At 35.0% G+C, this 16934-nt stretch overlaps 1 protein-coding gene across 1 annotated transcript; it reads left to right on the top strand.

Moving 5' to 3' along the window:
- Positions 1–1887: 1887 nt before the first annotated feature.
- LOC111894805 (chlorophyllase-2) lies at positions 1888–5071 on the top strand. Its single transcript, XM_023890904.2, has 2 exons — positions 1888–2343; positions 4162–5071. Exons 1-2 carry the CDS (start codon positions 2107–2109, stop codon positions 4849–4851), a joined length of 927 nt encoding a protein of 308 aa, XP_023746672.1. The 5' UTR covers positions 1888–2106; the 3' UTR covers positions 4852–5071.
- The last annotated feature ends 11863 nt before the right edge of the window (positions 5072–16934 follow it).

Genomic DNA, 16934 nt, shown 5'->3' with positions numbered 1-16934 from the left:
GGAGACAAATCTAACTTTTATCGGCGACTTTTGTCGCACTTATAAATAATTAGAAAACAAATATGTTTCCTATTTTAAGTTTGTACACAGCGTATAGCTGTTGTCTTCCACATTATTTTAAGTTATTATAAATTTTTGCGATTTTCGCGTACACACCTGTATGTGTAGTACATTGGTTTTAACTTTTAACCTAATCTATTCTAATAAATGAAGGTTTTTTTGCAATATGTCCTCTTCTCCTTCATTTGGACACATGTCATTTTCTAAAATTTTTAAATTTTCTATTTTCCACTTGTCATTTCATTGTATTTTTCATTTTATTAAATTAAAATTTCACATTTAATATGTAAGGTAATATATATGTAAAATATTTATTAGAAAATGTTTATATATGTAATGTATTCAATACATTAAAGTCTCATTAATTTTAATAATTCAAAATTTTTTTTATTTTTCTTATAAAATCAAAAATTTCAAATTATTAAAATTTCATATTTAATTTTTTTTTTAAATAAACCAATATAATACATACACCTAATTTTGGTTATATAGTCAGGTTGGTTTTTTGTTCGATGGACCCGGGTTGGGTTTGAATGTGGCTCGGCGGAATGCACGGCTCTCAAATTTGAACATTCTGGGAAGTCGGTAATTCGTGAGCTTTTGGCTCTGAGAATTCGCACATTTACAACGTATGAAATTCCTTAATTTCGATAGTGACTTTTTGTTGAGTGATAGGTGTGTTATTTTGTATAAATGAGACCTTTCCAATTGTGGTATGTGAATGTTACAATTTTTCCCCTTTTATTTATATAAAGATATACATAATTTAAATTTTTTATTTTATATATTCACTATATTTTAGGACTACAAATGTTAAGAGATTTTTGGTTACACTTTGAAAATGCTAAAGTTGGAGGACACAACAAAAAAATAAGGGTATTAATGGGACAGAAAGTGTTATATTTCTAGCTCTTTTATAAACATACTATACATGTTGGTGTTATATTTTGTTTTAATGAGAGTTTTTTTTAATGATTTATGTTTTTTTATGAACAATTATGTATGTGTGGATTTCAGTTTATTCTATTACTATTTATATTTATTTGAAATTTTGTCTCACTTCAAGCTAACAAGGATCTTGTAGGAAATCTACTTTGGTTTATAAAAGAAAAACACACACACATTATGTTGTTAGTTATATAGGTATATGTGACCATAAATATGTTTAGTTACGTAAATTGTAACAAAGGTTGTGGTAGTCCAATACTATTATGATTAATGGACGATATTGTTTAAGGGTATAATGTCATAATAACATACATTAAAAAGCTAATACATTTATATGTATGCTTATCTATTCGTGGTCCTCTGGAAGATTGTTAAATAATTTTGGAACTGCTTCATAAATGTATATATATTGTTATCATTTAAATTCAAAATTATTATGGTAAAAATATAATATTATTGATAGATCGAGTTTATTAGATACTTATCATTGTGGGTTGAGTTTTTTATTTTTTTCAAGATCTTATATATCCCTTCCATTAAGGTATGTATCCATCTATGCATAAATATGATGCAGAAGATTAGATATGAAAATACATTGATAATTTCGTAGGTCTTTTGCTAAGGGGTTATGGAGAGTTCTTAAAATGAACTAGAAATCAACCATATTATTGAGATCCCAAATCACAATAAAAACAACTATATAATATCATATTGTTTATTTATTTTAATTAGATATAAGAACAAAATCTAAAATTTAACATCCATGTTTTATGTTTTAGTTATTAATAAATAACTAACAATAAGAACATAACCAATTTATCCCCTTCAGTTTGTAGGTTTTTTTTTTTTTTTTTTTTTCTTTTTGAACGCAATATGGTAATTTTGCGTTCATTTAATGGAAACCCATTCACGATAACAACCTCAAGGACAATTGGTGCAACTTTTATAAACCATAGGGATGAGTAATGTCAAAAATTTGAACATTAGATTAAAAGTTCAAATTGGTATTAACCATAGGGACCAAACTACAAATTAATCATATATAAATATCCCAACAAAGAAAAATAAAAACTCAAAACTTGATCAATCAGTTAAACGATGGCTCATTCTTCATTTCCAGTTGAAATAAACGTGTTCTCTTGTGGAAAGTTTCATCCAAAGCCTATAGAAATAAATAATGAAGTCACCCGAAAGCCTTTGACGATAGTTACACCATTAGAAGAAGGAGAATTCCCAGTACTGATTTTACTACATGGTTTTCTTCTCGATAGAGATTTTTATTCCCAGCTCAGTTGTCACATCGCTTCTCATGGTTTCATCGTCCTCGTTCCCCAGGTTTATTCTTTTCTTATTTTGTACTTTATAATAGTATATATTTTCTTTTTGGAAAAGAACACTAATTGAAAATTATAAAAAAAATAAAGGAATAATCACAAAACAACGGATATTTAACAATTTTATCATTTTTACACACGAAACAAAATGAATGTTGTAATTGCCACTTGCAAAATTAATAAAAAAAAAAAAGCAAAATTTATTACTTTTTACTAAAATTTTGAGAAAGTTTAAAACATACATTTTATTAATTTAAACTCTAAATAAATCTTCATGTTACTGGTTAACTGGTTATAATAGTTTTGTTTGAAAATTTAACTAATTTATTCATATCTATTTCTCATTTTTTAACAAAAATCATTTTTAAATGTACTAATTTAGAGACAATGAATGCCACAACAAATGAACATATAAATACAAGGATGTCAGTTTTTATTTTGTTATAAAAACGAAAAAAATTATTATATTATAGTTATAAAAATAACTAATTTGAAAATGTTATATAATCATTATAAAAAATAATACTTTTATATGAAATGTCCTTGACTATTTGATATAAATAATTAGTTAGTAAATAAGTAACAAATATCTAAACCTACATTATATTAAAGAGATAATGAAACATAGTTAAAGAAGGACATCTATCATTATATTAAAGAGATAATGAAACATAATTAAAGAGGGACATAATAGATGGACAGAACATCAAAAACATACTAACCGTTCAATACATGTTAAACAACAATAAAAATCTCTAAACTAATAAAACAGTAGTTCTTTTGCCATATTTCATCATATTAGAACTCTTAATTAATGTGTTGCCACTTGTCAATCTATTAGTTCTCTATTTTAAATTTATTAGACATCATCATTAATGTGATGCTATTTGTCAATGTATTTATTTTCTATTTTAAATTTTAAATTTAAATTTTATATTATTGTTTTCATTAATTAACAAATAAAAAATGTCTAATATATATTAAAAATTAATTTTACATATTTATTTGAATCGACGATTATAATTTCATATAACTAATAAAAACATCTTTTAATTAATAATTTATTTAAAATAATTGATTAATAATTCGAAGTTTTTACTATAAAAGTTTAATTAATTTTATAACCGTGGTTCCCACGGGTTATAAACTAGTATAGTGTAAAACAATTATTTGCTCAAATGCTAATACGTGGTGATAAATGTCAAATAAATAGTCAGGACGTGTCTTAAGGATTTAAATATCCTCCATTGTTTTGGACGAGTGAGAAAAAAAAGTCATTATCGTTGTTATTATTATTATTATTATTATTATTATTATTATATATATATATATATATATATATATATATATATATATATATATATATATATATATATATATAAAACATTACAAAAAATGGCCCCAAATAAATTGAGTTTATATTGCTATGTATCTTCCCACTTTGCCCTTCCTTCCACGGCTCTTTTGTAAATAGTAGTTAATTATTAAAATATACTTATCTTTTTTTTTTTTAAACTTTATTAAACAAAATACTATTATCATTTCCATTGACCATTTTTAAAAACTTTTATGAAATTAATTAATTTATCTTTATTTTTGTAGCCTTTACATATAATCTTAAATAGACAGAAAGATAGTAGACACAAAAAAAAAGTATTTTATTTCTCATCCTTAAAATAAGTTACTTGATACTTAGTAATCTGGATCAATTACTGTAAAAATTTTGGTGCTACGTTTAGGGGGTGTTTGGATAGGAAAAAAAAGGTGTTTATTGCTTATTCCCAAAATATAAGCTATTATTGTTTTCTCCCTACAACAGTTATATGAAGGAATACTTATAGGATTTGATGCGGATGTAGACGTCGAGTCTGCAGCTGAAATAACCAACTGGCTACCTGAGGGACTTCAAAAGGTCCTTCCGTCTCAAGTAAAAGCAAACCTAACGAAGATAGGACTGGCTGGCCATAGTCGTGGAGGAAAAGCCGCATTTGCCCTTGCTCTAAATCGACTTAACACGAAGTTAAATTTGAAATTTTCTGCATTGATTGGAATCGATCCTGTTGATGGATTGGAGAAATGGAAGCAAACTCAACCAAAGGTGCTCACTTATGTTCCACATTCGTTTGATCTTGAAATACCAGTGATGGTTATTGGTTCAGGTCTTGGTGAATTCCTGATAATCCCGATCTGGCCGTTCAGACCTTGCGCACCAGAAGGGGTAAACCATAAGAACTTTTACAATGAATGTCGTAAACCGGCTTGTTATTTTGTTGTGAAAGATTATGGGCATCTTGACGTGCTTGATACTCAGACGACAGGGCCAACAGGGGTCGCTACTTACTGCATGTGTAAGAGTGGGAAGACTAGGGATCCTATGAGGATGTTTGTTGGAGGGGTTGTGGTTACTTTCTTGAAAGCTTCTTTTGATGGAGATTTTAGTTATTTAATGGCTATAAAAGATGATGAAAGTTCACCTGTTTCGCTCCAGACGGTTAACTTCATGCTTTGAAAGATGACGAAAGCATTTTTATTACTTATGTTCTTTCTTTTACATTGAAACTCTTTCTAGATTTTTTTTGTTGAAAATATAAGCTAAGACTTATAATGTATGTAACGGTTCTTGATTGATGGCAATTACAAGTTGGTGTTGTAGCAACCATTTTTGTTGGTTCATAAGCTATATCCTTGTGTGTAGATAATATGTTGTATGTTAATGTGATTAATAAAAGATTTTTGACAAAAATGCAAAAATGATCTCTATGTTATGCATTTTTTTAGGAAAATGTCAAAACCACAATATATTTGGGTTGTCCGTCCTTTTAACTATGTTTGTACGTGGGAAAAGTCATACGATCTAACATCCGTTAGTTTGGTGCTATTAACCCCCTCATACCCCCCCCCCCCCCCCCATTTGAGGGAAAATTCGTCTTTTCGCATTTGAGGGACCATTTTTGCAAAGAATATATATATATATATATATATATATATATATATATATATATATATATATATATATATATATATATATATAATGTTATCATTAAATCCGATTATTATGGTAAGAATATAGGTTGTCGATGGATCGATTTATAGACTATTTACTTACCTTATAGTTAAACACCGCCGCCCCTAACTCTAAATCATGAGTGGGATAGTTCGCCTCATAAGACTTCGACTGCCTTGAAGCATGAGCTATCACATGGCCCTCCTGCATCAAAACTGCACCCATACTCAAAATCGATGCATCATAGTATACCACGAAGTCATCCACCCCCTATGGGAGGGTCAAGATTGGGCCTTGCATAACTTCTGCCTCAAAATCTCGAACGCTGCCTACTGCTCAGGCCCCCAATGGAAAAATAGCAGATTTCTTCATCAACTTGATCAATGGAACTGCAATCCTAGAGAAATTATCAATAAACCTCTGATAATACCCAGTTAAACCAAGGAAGCTCCGAATCTCGGATGGAGACCTCATAACCTCCCATTGCATCACGACCTCGATCTTGGTTGGATCAACCTATATACCATTCTGATTGACAAGGTTCCCCAGAAACTGCACCTCGCGCAACCAAAAATCACACTTTGAGAATTTAGCATATATCCTCTCCCTCCTTAGAGTCTTCAGAAACTCTCGCAGATGATCCTGATGCTGCTCATTGGTCTTAGAATAGACCAAGATATCATCAATAAACACAATGTCAAAGAGATCCAACATCAATCTGCAAACCCGGTTCATGAGATCCATGAATGTTGTTGGTGTAGTGGTGAGACCGAAAGACATCACCACGAACTCGTAATGACCATAATGATTCATGAAGGCCGTCTTTTGACCATCCTCATCTCGAATCCTCATCTAATGATAGCCTGACTGCAAATAATCTTGGAGAACAAAGATGCACTCTACAACTGGTCAAACAAATCATCAATCCTCGGAAGCAGATAATGGCTCTTCACCGTCAACTTATTTCACATTTTTCACTATATTCTGATTGAATTCTTCTAAAGTCTTTTATTTTAGCTTCTAGTTGTGCCTTAAGTGGTTTTTGTCCTTTCCTAAGTTGATAACCCTCATATCGAAGGTCCTCTACATGCCTACGTAAGACTTGAATTTCATCACGAAGAAGTTTAACATATTCTTTACAAGCAAAAGAACAAGATGGTAGATTTACCTCGCTTTTCTTGGGCTCGGAAGAAGTGGATACCATTAGGGCAAGCTGTAGTTCCATCATCTCTACTTCGGGATCAGCATCATTATTTTTTGAAGCAACATCATCAACTTGAGCTAGGTGAGCATTTTCTGGCCCTGAGATATTCAAGGCTTGAATTTGGTCCTCCCAGTCAAATGATTAAGCAACCATAGTTGTTTCTCCATTGGCTGTAGCTCCTGCACGATTGTTTCCCACTACAACCATCTGCCTGTTGTTGTTGATTCTGCGATCTGGATTTGGGCAATCACGAGCAAAATAACCTGGCTCGTGGCATTTGAAACATCTCAACATGCTTTTATTGAATCCCACTTTCTTGTCAGCATTCATGGCTCAGTTGTTTTTCCCGGTCTTCTTGGCGAATTGTTTGGATCTGAAAACAGCCATGGCAATGTGCCATGTGATTTCCATTTCCACCACGTCTTCAGGATGTATTTGGTCCAAATTAGCAAATGATAGCTGAGGTGGAAGATCTCCAGCTACAAAGGCATTGTAACAGTTAACTAGCCTAGTGGCTAGAGCCAGATTTTCATCAGATTCTTTGGTGTTTGAAGAAGAGGCTTTAGCTGACACATTGGGAGCAGAAACGGTTTGTGGAATGACAAGTGGCACATTTGAAGTTTGATGGTGAGGGATGGATGGTGCAACATTGAAGGTTTGAATCTGAGGTTGTTGAACTGCAAAAGCTTGACATGAGGGAGTCATGAAAGATGATAGAGCATTGTTGGATGAAACTCCAAGATTTGCAGTAGAGTATGAATTCACATGGTTGATTTCTCTTTGTTTGTCATCAATGTCACAGGCTTTGATGACTGCCATGATTTCTGCAAGAGTGAGGCGATTCAAATCCTTGGTTTTCTTAATCATAGGAACATTCATATCCCATGATCTAGGAAGCGCATTCAGAAGTTTCTTGTTGATTTCTGACTTGGTCAAGAAAATCCCTGAAATGTTCATGTCAGTTGTGAGAGCAGTGAACCTTTGCAATTGAGCTTCAAGAGTCTCTCCTGGAATGTAGTTGAACATGTTGAATTTTCTGTCTCAGCATGTCCTGCCGACTTTCTTTCATATCTTCATTGCCCTCATAGACCTCAATAAGTGCTTCCCATAGAGCTTTAGCTGAAGTGTACTCATGAAAACCTTGAGCAATATTAGGAGATAATGCCATGGTTAAAGTGGCTAATGCTCTTTCCTGTTCCTCAATCAATTCAAATTCCTCATCAATGTAGTTTTCAATAGATTTGTCAACCAATTGACCTCCAACTGTCACAGTGACTCTAACAGGATCTCTAAGAATGCTTCTCCAGATCTTGAAATCTTTCATTTTAATGTATTTCTCTATTCTGTACTTCCACTCGAGAAAACCTTCAGCAGACATTAACCTAGGAATACGTGTAGTAGTGCCCATAACCGCATCAAGTTCTTGAAAATGATTTTGACTTTGAGAATCCATTTGAAATTAAAGCAATTTAATAGTTCCAAAGAGGTTTACGGCTTTTAAAGAAAAATTAAGCTGATTACGACCGTAAACTGGGTTTACAGTTGTCGAATTTGTGACCGTAAACTGGGTTTACGGTTTAAGTTCACGGTTGATGAGTTTACGGTTTCTGAGTTTACGGTTCTTCGATCTTGATTACGGTTCATGAAGTTTAAGTGCTTACGGTTGATGAGATTCCTCCTTTTACGACCATAAGCTAAGTTTATGGTTGGGCAGTAAACTCACAAATAGCCTTTAAAACACGATTTTAAGATGAAATTCGTCCCTTCAAAGCCTAGAACGTAGAAAATAATGCTCGAACAATGAGAATGGTAGCTTAAAAACTCAAAATCTCAATCGAATGACCTTTTGATACCAGTGTCTGCTCTGATACCAATTGTAAGTCCCTAATTTGCTTGTGTATTAATCAGATCCGTTTGATGGTGTGGAATCCCAATCAAACGGATAGTGTCAGATCAAATAGAAGAGAAGGAGAAGAAGAAGATGATGATGAATCTATGTATAATATGATTAGAATGAAGATCCAGATACAAAAGATTCACACACACAAAACTTCTCTCTAGTTTCTCTCTCTAGAACACCTTTAAAATGCATACACTTAAGCTCCTCTAGTGTTCATCACTCTATTCCTCACACCCCTCACCCATATATATATATATATATATATATATATATATATATATATACATGAGAAACATGGGCCGTAAATGGGTTTACGGTCGTAAACCTGTTTACGGCCGTAAACACCCACCTGACCGTAAACTCATAACATATTACAGAAAAACACCATTGCCCAGAAAAGCAAAGTATAAACCATATTTTTGACCCAACACTCATAGTAAGAAAGAGCATAGAAGCACTGGGGTTTTCCTACCCCGCGAACTTAACAACGTACATTCTACCTTCCACGTCTCGAACTTGAAAAAGTGTCTGTCCGACGAGACTCTTGTAATCCCACTCGACAAGATCGAGTTCAACGAGAGCCTCACCTTCGTGGAAGAACCGTAGTGACCATGGACCGAGAGGTCAAGCGGATGAAGCAAAGCCGCATCCCATTGGTGAAGGTTCGCTGGAACGCCAAGCGAGGACCGGAATTCACATGGGAGCGCGAGGATCAGTGAAACTGAAATATGCTCATCCCTTTTTACTTGATTGTTCGTAGCTACTTCCTTGCTTAAACTCTAATTTCGGGATGAAATTCCTTCTAATGGGGGGATGATGTGACAACCCGAAATTTTCTATCCTGTTCAGTCATGCACTTCATTGGAAGTCAAAACTGTTTCTGCTAACTTTTAAGCTTTTTGGAGTCAGCTTGAGTGCTCTAAAGCCTAGTACTGCAAGAGATATCTAGAGAGAGGATACTTTAGGGTAAAGTGTGCAACATTTAAGTTCCAAAACTCCAAGAGTTTGGAGTTTACGGCCCAAATGGTATTAGGGCCGTAAACTCCATGACGTCTATAAGAAAAACTTAGCCATTTTTATTCATTCTTGCCATTTCAAGCCTAGAACTCGGGTTTACTCTCAAGTATCATCCACATTCCATCCTTAGATCATCAAAGGTGTAAGCATTCTATCCCTTGATTAGTTGATACACCTTATTAACTAGCTTCATTCATTGATTTCATCCATGAAAATCATGTTTGGTTAGATCTTTAAGAAACACCAGGAACACACAATAGTGTTCTTGGACCTCAAACACCCTTTCAAGCTCCTTTATTGTAAGTATTCTTACCCTAGTGTGTTATAAGGCTTGTTTAACTTCTTATTCAACTATAAAACACAAAGAAACACAAGATCAAAGGTTTTTACGGCCAAGGCATGTTCTTAGGCTGTAAACCCTAATAGATGGGGCAAAGTGCACCCTAGTCCCTTCCTTAGCCTTGGATACTAGGCTAGATGTGACATCCCCAAAATCACGGCCAGAAAAGACCGATTTTATTTATGCTTTATAAAAATCAGAGTACTTCATTTTATAAAAAGGTTGGGGAATTTGTTCCCAGAAAAACATGGTAAATACGTTATTAAAACATTTTCGAAGAAACGTATTTATTTCATTTTAAAATGTTTGGGATGTCATCGTTAATACCGAAACATAAGCATAAACAGAACTTACAATGATTTACACTAGTGATCTACATCTCTTTTAAATCTCTCAGTGTAATGTCACTTCACTTCGTCACCTGTGATATACATAAACTGAGTGGGTCAGGTTGGGAAACCAGGTGAGTACATAGGGTTTTCAACCCACAATAATATAATTATTATGTTCAATCAAACAATCAACCCAATTACCCATCCCCATTATCTTCTTTACTCTTTAGGGATTTAACCTAAGAGTCATCTATCCTGCATTCGTTTATTCCGAAGTCCCTTACTTCCAGGGTTATGGGACTGGCACTAAATCCATAGCTGCCAATATTCGTTCATAAAGCACTAGTTCCATAGCTGCTATAGTCTATTCATCGGGTACTAAATCCATAGCTACCAGTCTTTATCTAATAGGTACTAAGTCCATAGCTACCAATGTTCAACAGGTACTAAGTCCATAGCTACCAATTCCTACAGGTACTAAATCCATAGCTACCAACGTCTAAAAGGTACTAAGTCCATAGCTACCGGTGTTTGTCCCATAGGCACTAAGTCTGTAGCTGCCAATGTATACTCACGTCATCTTCTATCTCTCATCATTCATCTACCCATCTCATACCCAACATTTTCGTATATATAAAATACGTATAAAGTTTAAGTCCTTCAAAACATGTATAAAACGTTCAACCAGCATAGACAACAAGTATTCAGATAATGTGCACACATAGCATGTAGTTTATATAAAATACTTCATATCTATGTGTAAGATGAAAGTAACTATGCACTCACTTGAGAAGGTGGTGACTCGGTACTCGGACAGCGCTTCGTTTACTTTAAAATAATTTCCTTCGACGAAACCTAGTATTATTACCACTAGATTTTAGTCTAATATTTACCGTGACTAATTATTAGTCTTATTACTATTATTATATAAACGTTTAAACAATACTTTCCAACCACTATGTACAGACAGGGGCCAGACATAAAACACCGGAGGGCAGGACCATTTTGGCATATAGCACTTCTGAAATCCAACAACCCTATGCGGCCCTTTAAACCAGATTCCCCGTACCGCGAGTAGTTAAAAAGATATTATAACGACACTTATATAAGTCATAATAATAGCTCAAATATTTATTATAAATTTATAATAACAATACTAATTTTAAATATAAACTATATTTAAAATAAGGTAAGCATAACTTACTTACAAGGGGATTTTAGCTAGGAGTCGGGCTCTGCAGGGGCAGAACTTCGTCGCTGAATTTTTCTAAGAAAGATTCGTGCAGCGCTTCAGCGCTCACCTTACTATACTAAAACTATAGAAAGAGAAGTCGAATCACGAGGGACCGAAATGCTCGGGGGATAAGGAGAGAAAGACTCTTGAATCAAGAGAATGGTGCAAGAAATATGAGAGCCCAAGCCTCTTATTTATAGTAATTGAATTTACAAAAACTACCCCCCATAATTACTTAATGACCTTATAGTTATATAAACAACTAAACACCCCTTTATAATACTATTTTAAATAGATTTAATGATATTTGCACTAAACTAATGTCGAAAGGACTCAACATTAGTCTTATAATGACCGCATCGTCGATACCTTTCTAATGATATATACATATGTATATATATGTGTACGTATATATGATTTATACTTTATTTTAATACGTAAATATGCTATTATAATTTGTAACTCGTTCATACGAACTCCGTTTTTGACGTTATTTATATCCACGCGTAGGTGGAGACGTACTCTACAACTTTCGTTTAGACTCCTTCGGCTAATTTTGAATTTATTTTTAAAGTTATATTTTTAACAGGCCGGGACAGAATTGGTCCGTTAAAATCTCATAACTTCTTCATCCGATGTCCATTTTCGTCTGTCTTTTTATTGTTACGCTACTAATAATGAGATCTTCAATTCTCGTTTAGGTTGTGTCGGATAAAAATCGCTCGATCTAATATTCGAATTTCGGACTGTACACTGCTAATCCGAAACTTCGAAAAATCGTAACTTCTTCATACGAAGTCAGATTTGGGCGTTCTTTTTATCGAAATTCTTAGTTTAACATATTCTACGACTTTCGTTTAGAGCGCTAAATCTAAATCTCGCTCTATCATAAATTTACTATTTACGCTTCCCGGCACCGTGCCGGTTCCGACGCGAAACTTCGATGGGTCATAACTTCTTCGTTATAACTCGGATTTTGGCGTTCTTTATATGTACGGAAACCCTGTGACATATTCTACAACTTGGTTAAGATTATTTATTCTAAATAATCTTTTTGTTGAAAAGTCGTTTTCGACCCCTATTGCCTCTAAATTGACTAGCCCGGATCTGCAGGCGTTACAATTATCTCCCCCTTTGGATGATTACGTCCCGGAATCATCAACGAAACAGGGTCATATAATGACTCCATACATCATCTCTTCATTCTAGGTAATAATTATAACTTCTACATTCCTTCAATTCTATCTCTTAAACTCATTGACTGTAAGAGTACTCGATCGTGCACCTGCTCTCTACCTCAGGTTAGACTCCAAATTATGACCTTCAAGTCACAATCTCGATCCTTGCTGGATACGGACTTGAGATAAGTTCTTTTATTACTACTATAGATCGATGTGTCATATTCTAATGACCTATCATCGTATGTTGCAACACTTAGACTTAGGTCTCTTAGAGTTAAATTCTAAAACAGACTATGCCTTCCTTCATGTTCTAATGTGATATAATCACACTTTAACATTAGGCATTTCTAGCCACCAACTTCTTTAACAACGAGTGCGATACTTCTATTGATCGCTTTGATTTCAACCGTTTGGTTTAAGTCGGACGCTACATCAAACTTGGTCCTCTGAGCCACACAACATACTCATCGTAGTCGGACTCGATTCGATATGACCACTAGGGTCGGAATATCAACAATCTTCTTAGTCATTACCGAAATGATGGTAACAACACACTTGAATAAAACGAAATCAATTAATAGCTTCTTGGTAACCTTGTGACTTTCCCTGATCCAAGTGTGAGTCCTGTGCTTCCGGTAGTATAGGCCTCTACTACCATTCACACCTACTCATACTCGTCCCAAGTATTGTCTCACAGTTTCCCAAGTCACCATGCAGCAAATCATACAATCATTCAACACATCAGATAACAAAACGAAGGTTTTATATTAATTCTTGAAACGATTACATAGGTGTTCAAGTTCACCCTAGACTATGCCTCTACTAGGCTACATCATACGAAACTATGGCTACTGCATAATCCGATCTTCGGGTAAGAAGTCCTCATTCTTGATTCCTCGCATGGTTCTCTGCTTCGTCGAGGATCATGTGAAATGCCCTTGGCCTTGGTGGCGTTTCTGGTCTTGCTGCTTTATTTTTCCTTGGGCAGTCTCTGGACATGTGCCCCTTGCCTCCACATCCGTAGCATACTTTGTCATTATGTGTGCAGTCTTTGGAATAGTGACTCGTCCTCCCACACTTGTAACAAGTCACTTCTTCGTTGCACTTCCCACCATGCTTCTTCTTGCATTTATCACACCATCTTGTTTCACCTCCATCTGCTCCTCCGAGTTTTGAGAATTTGCTTTCCTTGTTCGACCTCGAAGATCCCTCAAACTTTCGCTTCTCTCCTGCCTTATCTTTTTCTAGACCCTTTTCTCTTATCTGGGCCTCTACGTTCTTAGCTGCCCTAATAGCTGCTTTTAAGGTAGTTGCCATTTTGACCATTGGACCAAAGTCAGTGGGCAGTCCGTTAGCAAACCTATCAATCTTGGAGAGTTCAGTAGGCACCAAGTAGGGAAATAGCTTCATCCTCTCGGTAAATGCGGTGGCATACTCATCAACACTCATCTTCCCTTTCTTCAGGTTCTGAAACTCGTTGTTTAGGTCTATCAGATCTACCTCCGAGCAGTACTGCATTTTCAACTGTTCCAAAAACTCTTCCCACGACATCCTTAAGGCTTCTCCTCGTGGCATCGTATCTGCCAATAGCTTCCACCAGCTCAAGACTCCAGTTTTTAGCTATCTTACTGCAAAGACAGTCTTCTGTTTCTCATTACAGCTGCAGCTCTCAAACACCATCTCCATCTCAGAGATCCAATCCATAACCTCAACCGGCTTTGGGCTTCCTGAGAGGCTTGGTGGTTTCGCACCCAAGAAGTTCTTGTACATCCGCCCATCCTTGTTGTTTCTCCCTTCTGGGCCATCCCTTTGCTCACCTTGAGTCCCAACTTGACTCACTTGGCGGCTGTAGTTCCCTTCCTCAGATTGCTCGGGAATCAGTTCGGGTTGCTCAATGGGCATAGTAGGTTCGTCCCTATTCAACATCTGTCTCATTTCTTCCCTTTGTTCAGCCAACATAGCCCGAATCATGGCTTGAACTCCAGCCATGGTGACTGGCTCAGGCGCAACTTCTTCTACAACAGGTATTTGCTGAACCACTGGGGGTTGGTTCCTGTTCCCATTTGCGTTTACGTTTCCGCTACGGGTCCTTACCATCTCGACCTATACACCGAATAAGGTGAATTTAGACCTTTACTTGACGTTTAAATCATCCTTATCACTCTGAAACATTTACATGCTAGTTCTAATACCGTAGTCGTACGTTTAGAATCCTAAACACATAAGGTTTCCAGATCCGGTCGGCAACAGACCATAGATCCGAACAATTAACAACATATCATGCACAAAGCATTTAGCACATCAAAGCATTTTAGGCACAATTCCTAAAATAAGCTAGTGCTCACACCTCACAATCATCGCTTAGCATTCTAAGTTTAAGTCTAGAAATAAATCCATATTCCTAGTTCGCTTAAACTAATGCTCTGATACCAACTGTGACATCCCCAAAATCACGGCCAGAAAAGACCGATTTTATTTATGCTTTATAAAAATCAGAGTACTTCATTTTATAAAAAGGTTGCAGAATTTGTTCCCAGAAAAACATGGTAAATACGTTATTAAAACATTTTCGAAGAAACGTATTTATTTCATTTTAAAATGTTTGGGATGTCATCGTTAATACCGAAACATAAGCATAAACAGAACTTACAATGATTTACACTAGTGATCTACATCTCTTTTAAATCTCTCAGTGTAATGTCACTTCACTTCGTCACCTGTGATATACATAAACTGAGTGGGTCAGGTTGGGAAACCTGGTGAGTACATAGGGTTTTCAACCCACAATAATATAATTATTATGTTCAATCAAACAATCAACCCAATTACCCATCCCCATTATCTTCTTTACTCTTTAGGGATTTAACCTAAGAGTCATCTATCCTGCATTCGTTTATTCCGAAGTCCCTTACTTCCAGGGTTATGGGACTGGCACTAAATCCATAGCTGCCAATATTCGTTCATAAAGCACTAGTTCCATAGCTGCTATAGTCTATTCATCGGGTACTAAATCCATAGCTATCAGTCTTTATCTAATAGGTACTAAGTCCATAGCTACCAATGTTCAACAGGTACTAAGTCCATAGCTACCAATTCCTACAGGTACTAAATCCATAGCTACCAACGTCTAAAAGGTACTAAGTCCATAGCTACCGGTGTTTGTCCCATAGGCACTAAGTCTGTAGCTGCCAATGTATACTCACGTCATCTTCTATCTCTCATCATTCATCTACCCATCTCATACCCAACATTTTCGTATATATAAAATACGTATAAAGTTTAAGTCCTTTAAAACATGTATAAAACGTTCAACTAGCATAGACAACAAGTATTCAGATAATGTGCACACATAGCACGTAGTTTATATAAAATACTTCATATCTATGTGTAAGATGAAAGTAACTATGCACTCACTTGAGAAGGTGGTGACTCGGTACTCGGACAGCGCTTCGTTTACTTTAAAATAATTTCCTTCGACGAAACCTAGTATTATTACCACTAGATTTTAGTCTAATATTTACCGTGACTAATTATTAGTCTTATTACTATTATTATATAAGCGTTTAAACAATACTTTCCAACCACTATGTACAGACAGGGGCCAGACATAAAACACCGGAGGGCAGGACCATTTTGGCATATAGCACTTCTGAAATCCAACAACCCTATGCGGCCCTTTAAACCAGATTCCCCGTACCGCGAGTAGTTAAAAAGATATTATAACGACACTTATATAAGTCATAATAATAGCTCAAATATTTATTATAAATTTATAATAACAATACTAATTTTAAATATAAACTATATTTAAAATAGGGTAAGCATAACTTACTTACAAGGGGATTTTAGCTAGGAGTCGGGCTCTGCAGGGGCAGAACTTCGTCGCTGAATTTTTCTAAGAAAGATTCGTGCAGCGCTTCAGCGCTCACCTTACTATACTAAAACTATAGAAAGAGAAGTCGAATCACGAGGGACCGAAATGCTCGGGGGATAAGGAGAGAAAGACTCTTGAATCAAGAGAATGGTGCAAGAAATATGAGAGCCCAAGCCTCTTATTTATAGTAATTGAATTTACAAAAACTACCCCCCATAATTACTTAATGACCTTATAGTTATATAAACAACTAAACACCCCTTTATAATACTATTTTAAATAGATTTAATGATATTTGCACTAAACTAATGTCGAAAGGACTCAACATTAGTCTTATAATGACCGCATCGTCGATACCTTTCTAATGATATATACATATGTATATATATGTGTACGTATATATGATTTATACTTTATTTTAATACGTAAATATGCTATTATAATTTGTAACTCGTTCATACGAACTCCGTTTTTGACGTTATTTATATCCACGCGTAGGTGGAGAC

Source organism: Lactuca sativa, chromosome 8 (genome assembly GCF_002870075.4).
Source record: "Lactuca sativa cultivar Salinas chromosome 8, Lsat_Salinas_v11, whole genome shotgun sequence".
Classification (NCBI taxonomy): Eukaryota; Viridiplantae; Streptophyta; class Magnoliopsida; order Asterales; family Asteraceae; genus Lactuca; species Lactuca sativa.
This window is presented reverse-complemented; position numbering and strand designations above follow the sequence as displayed.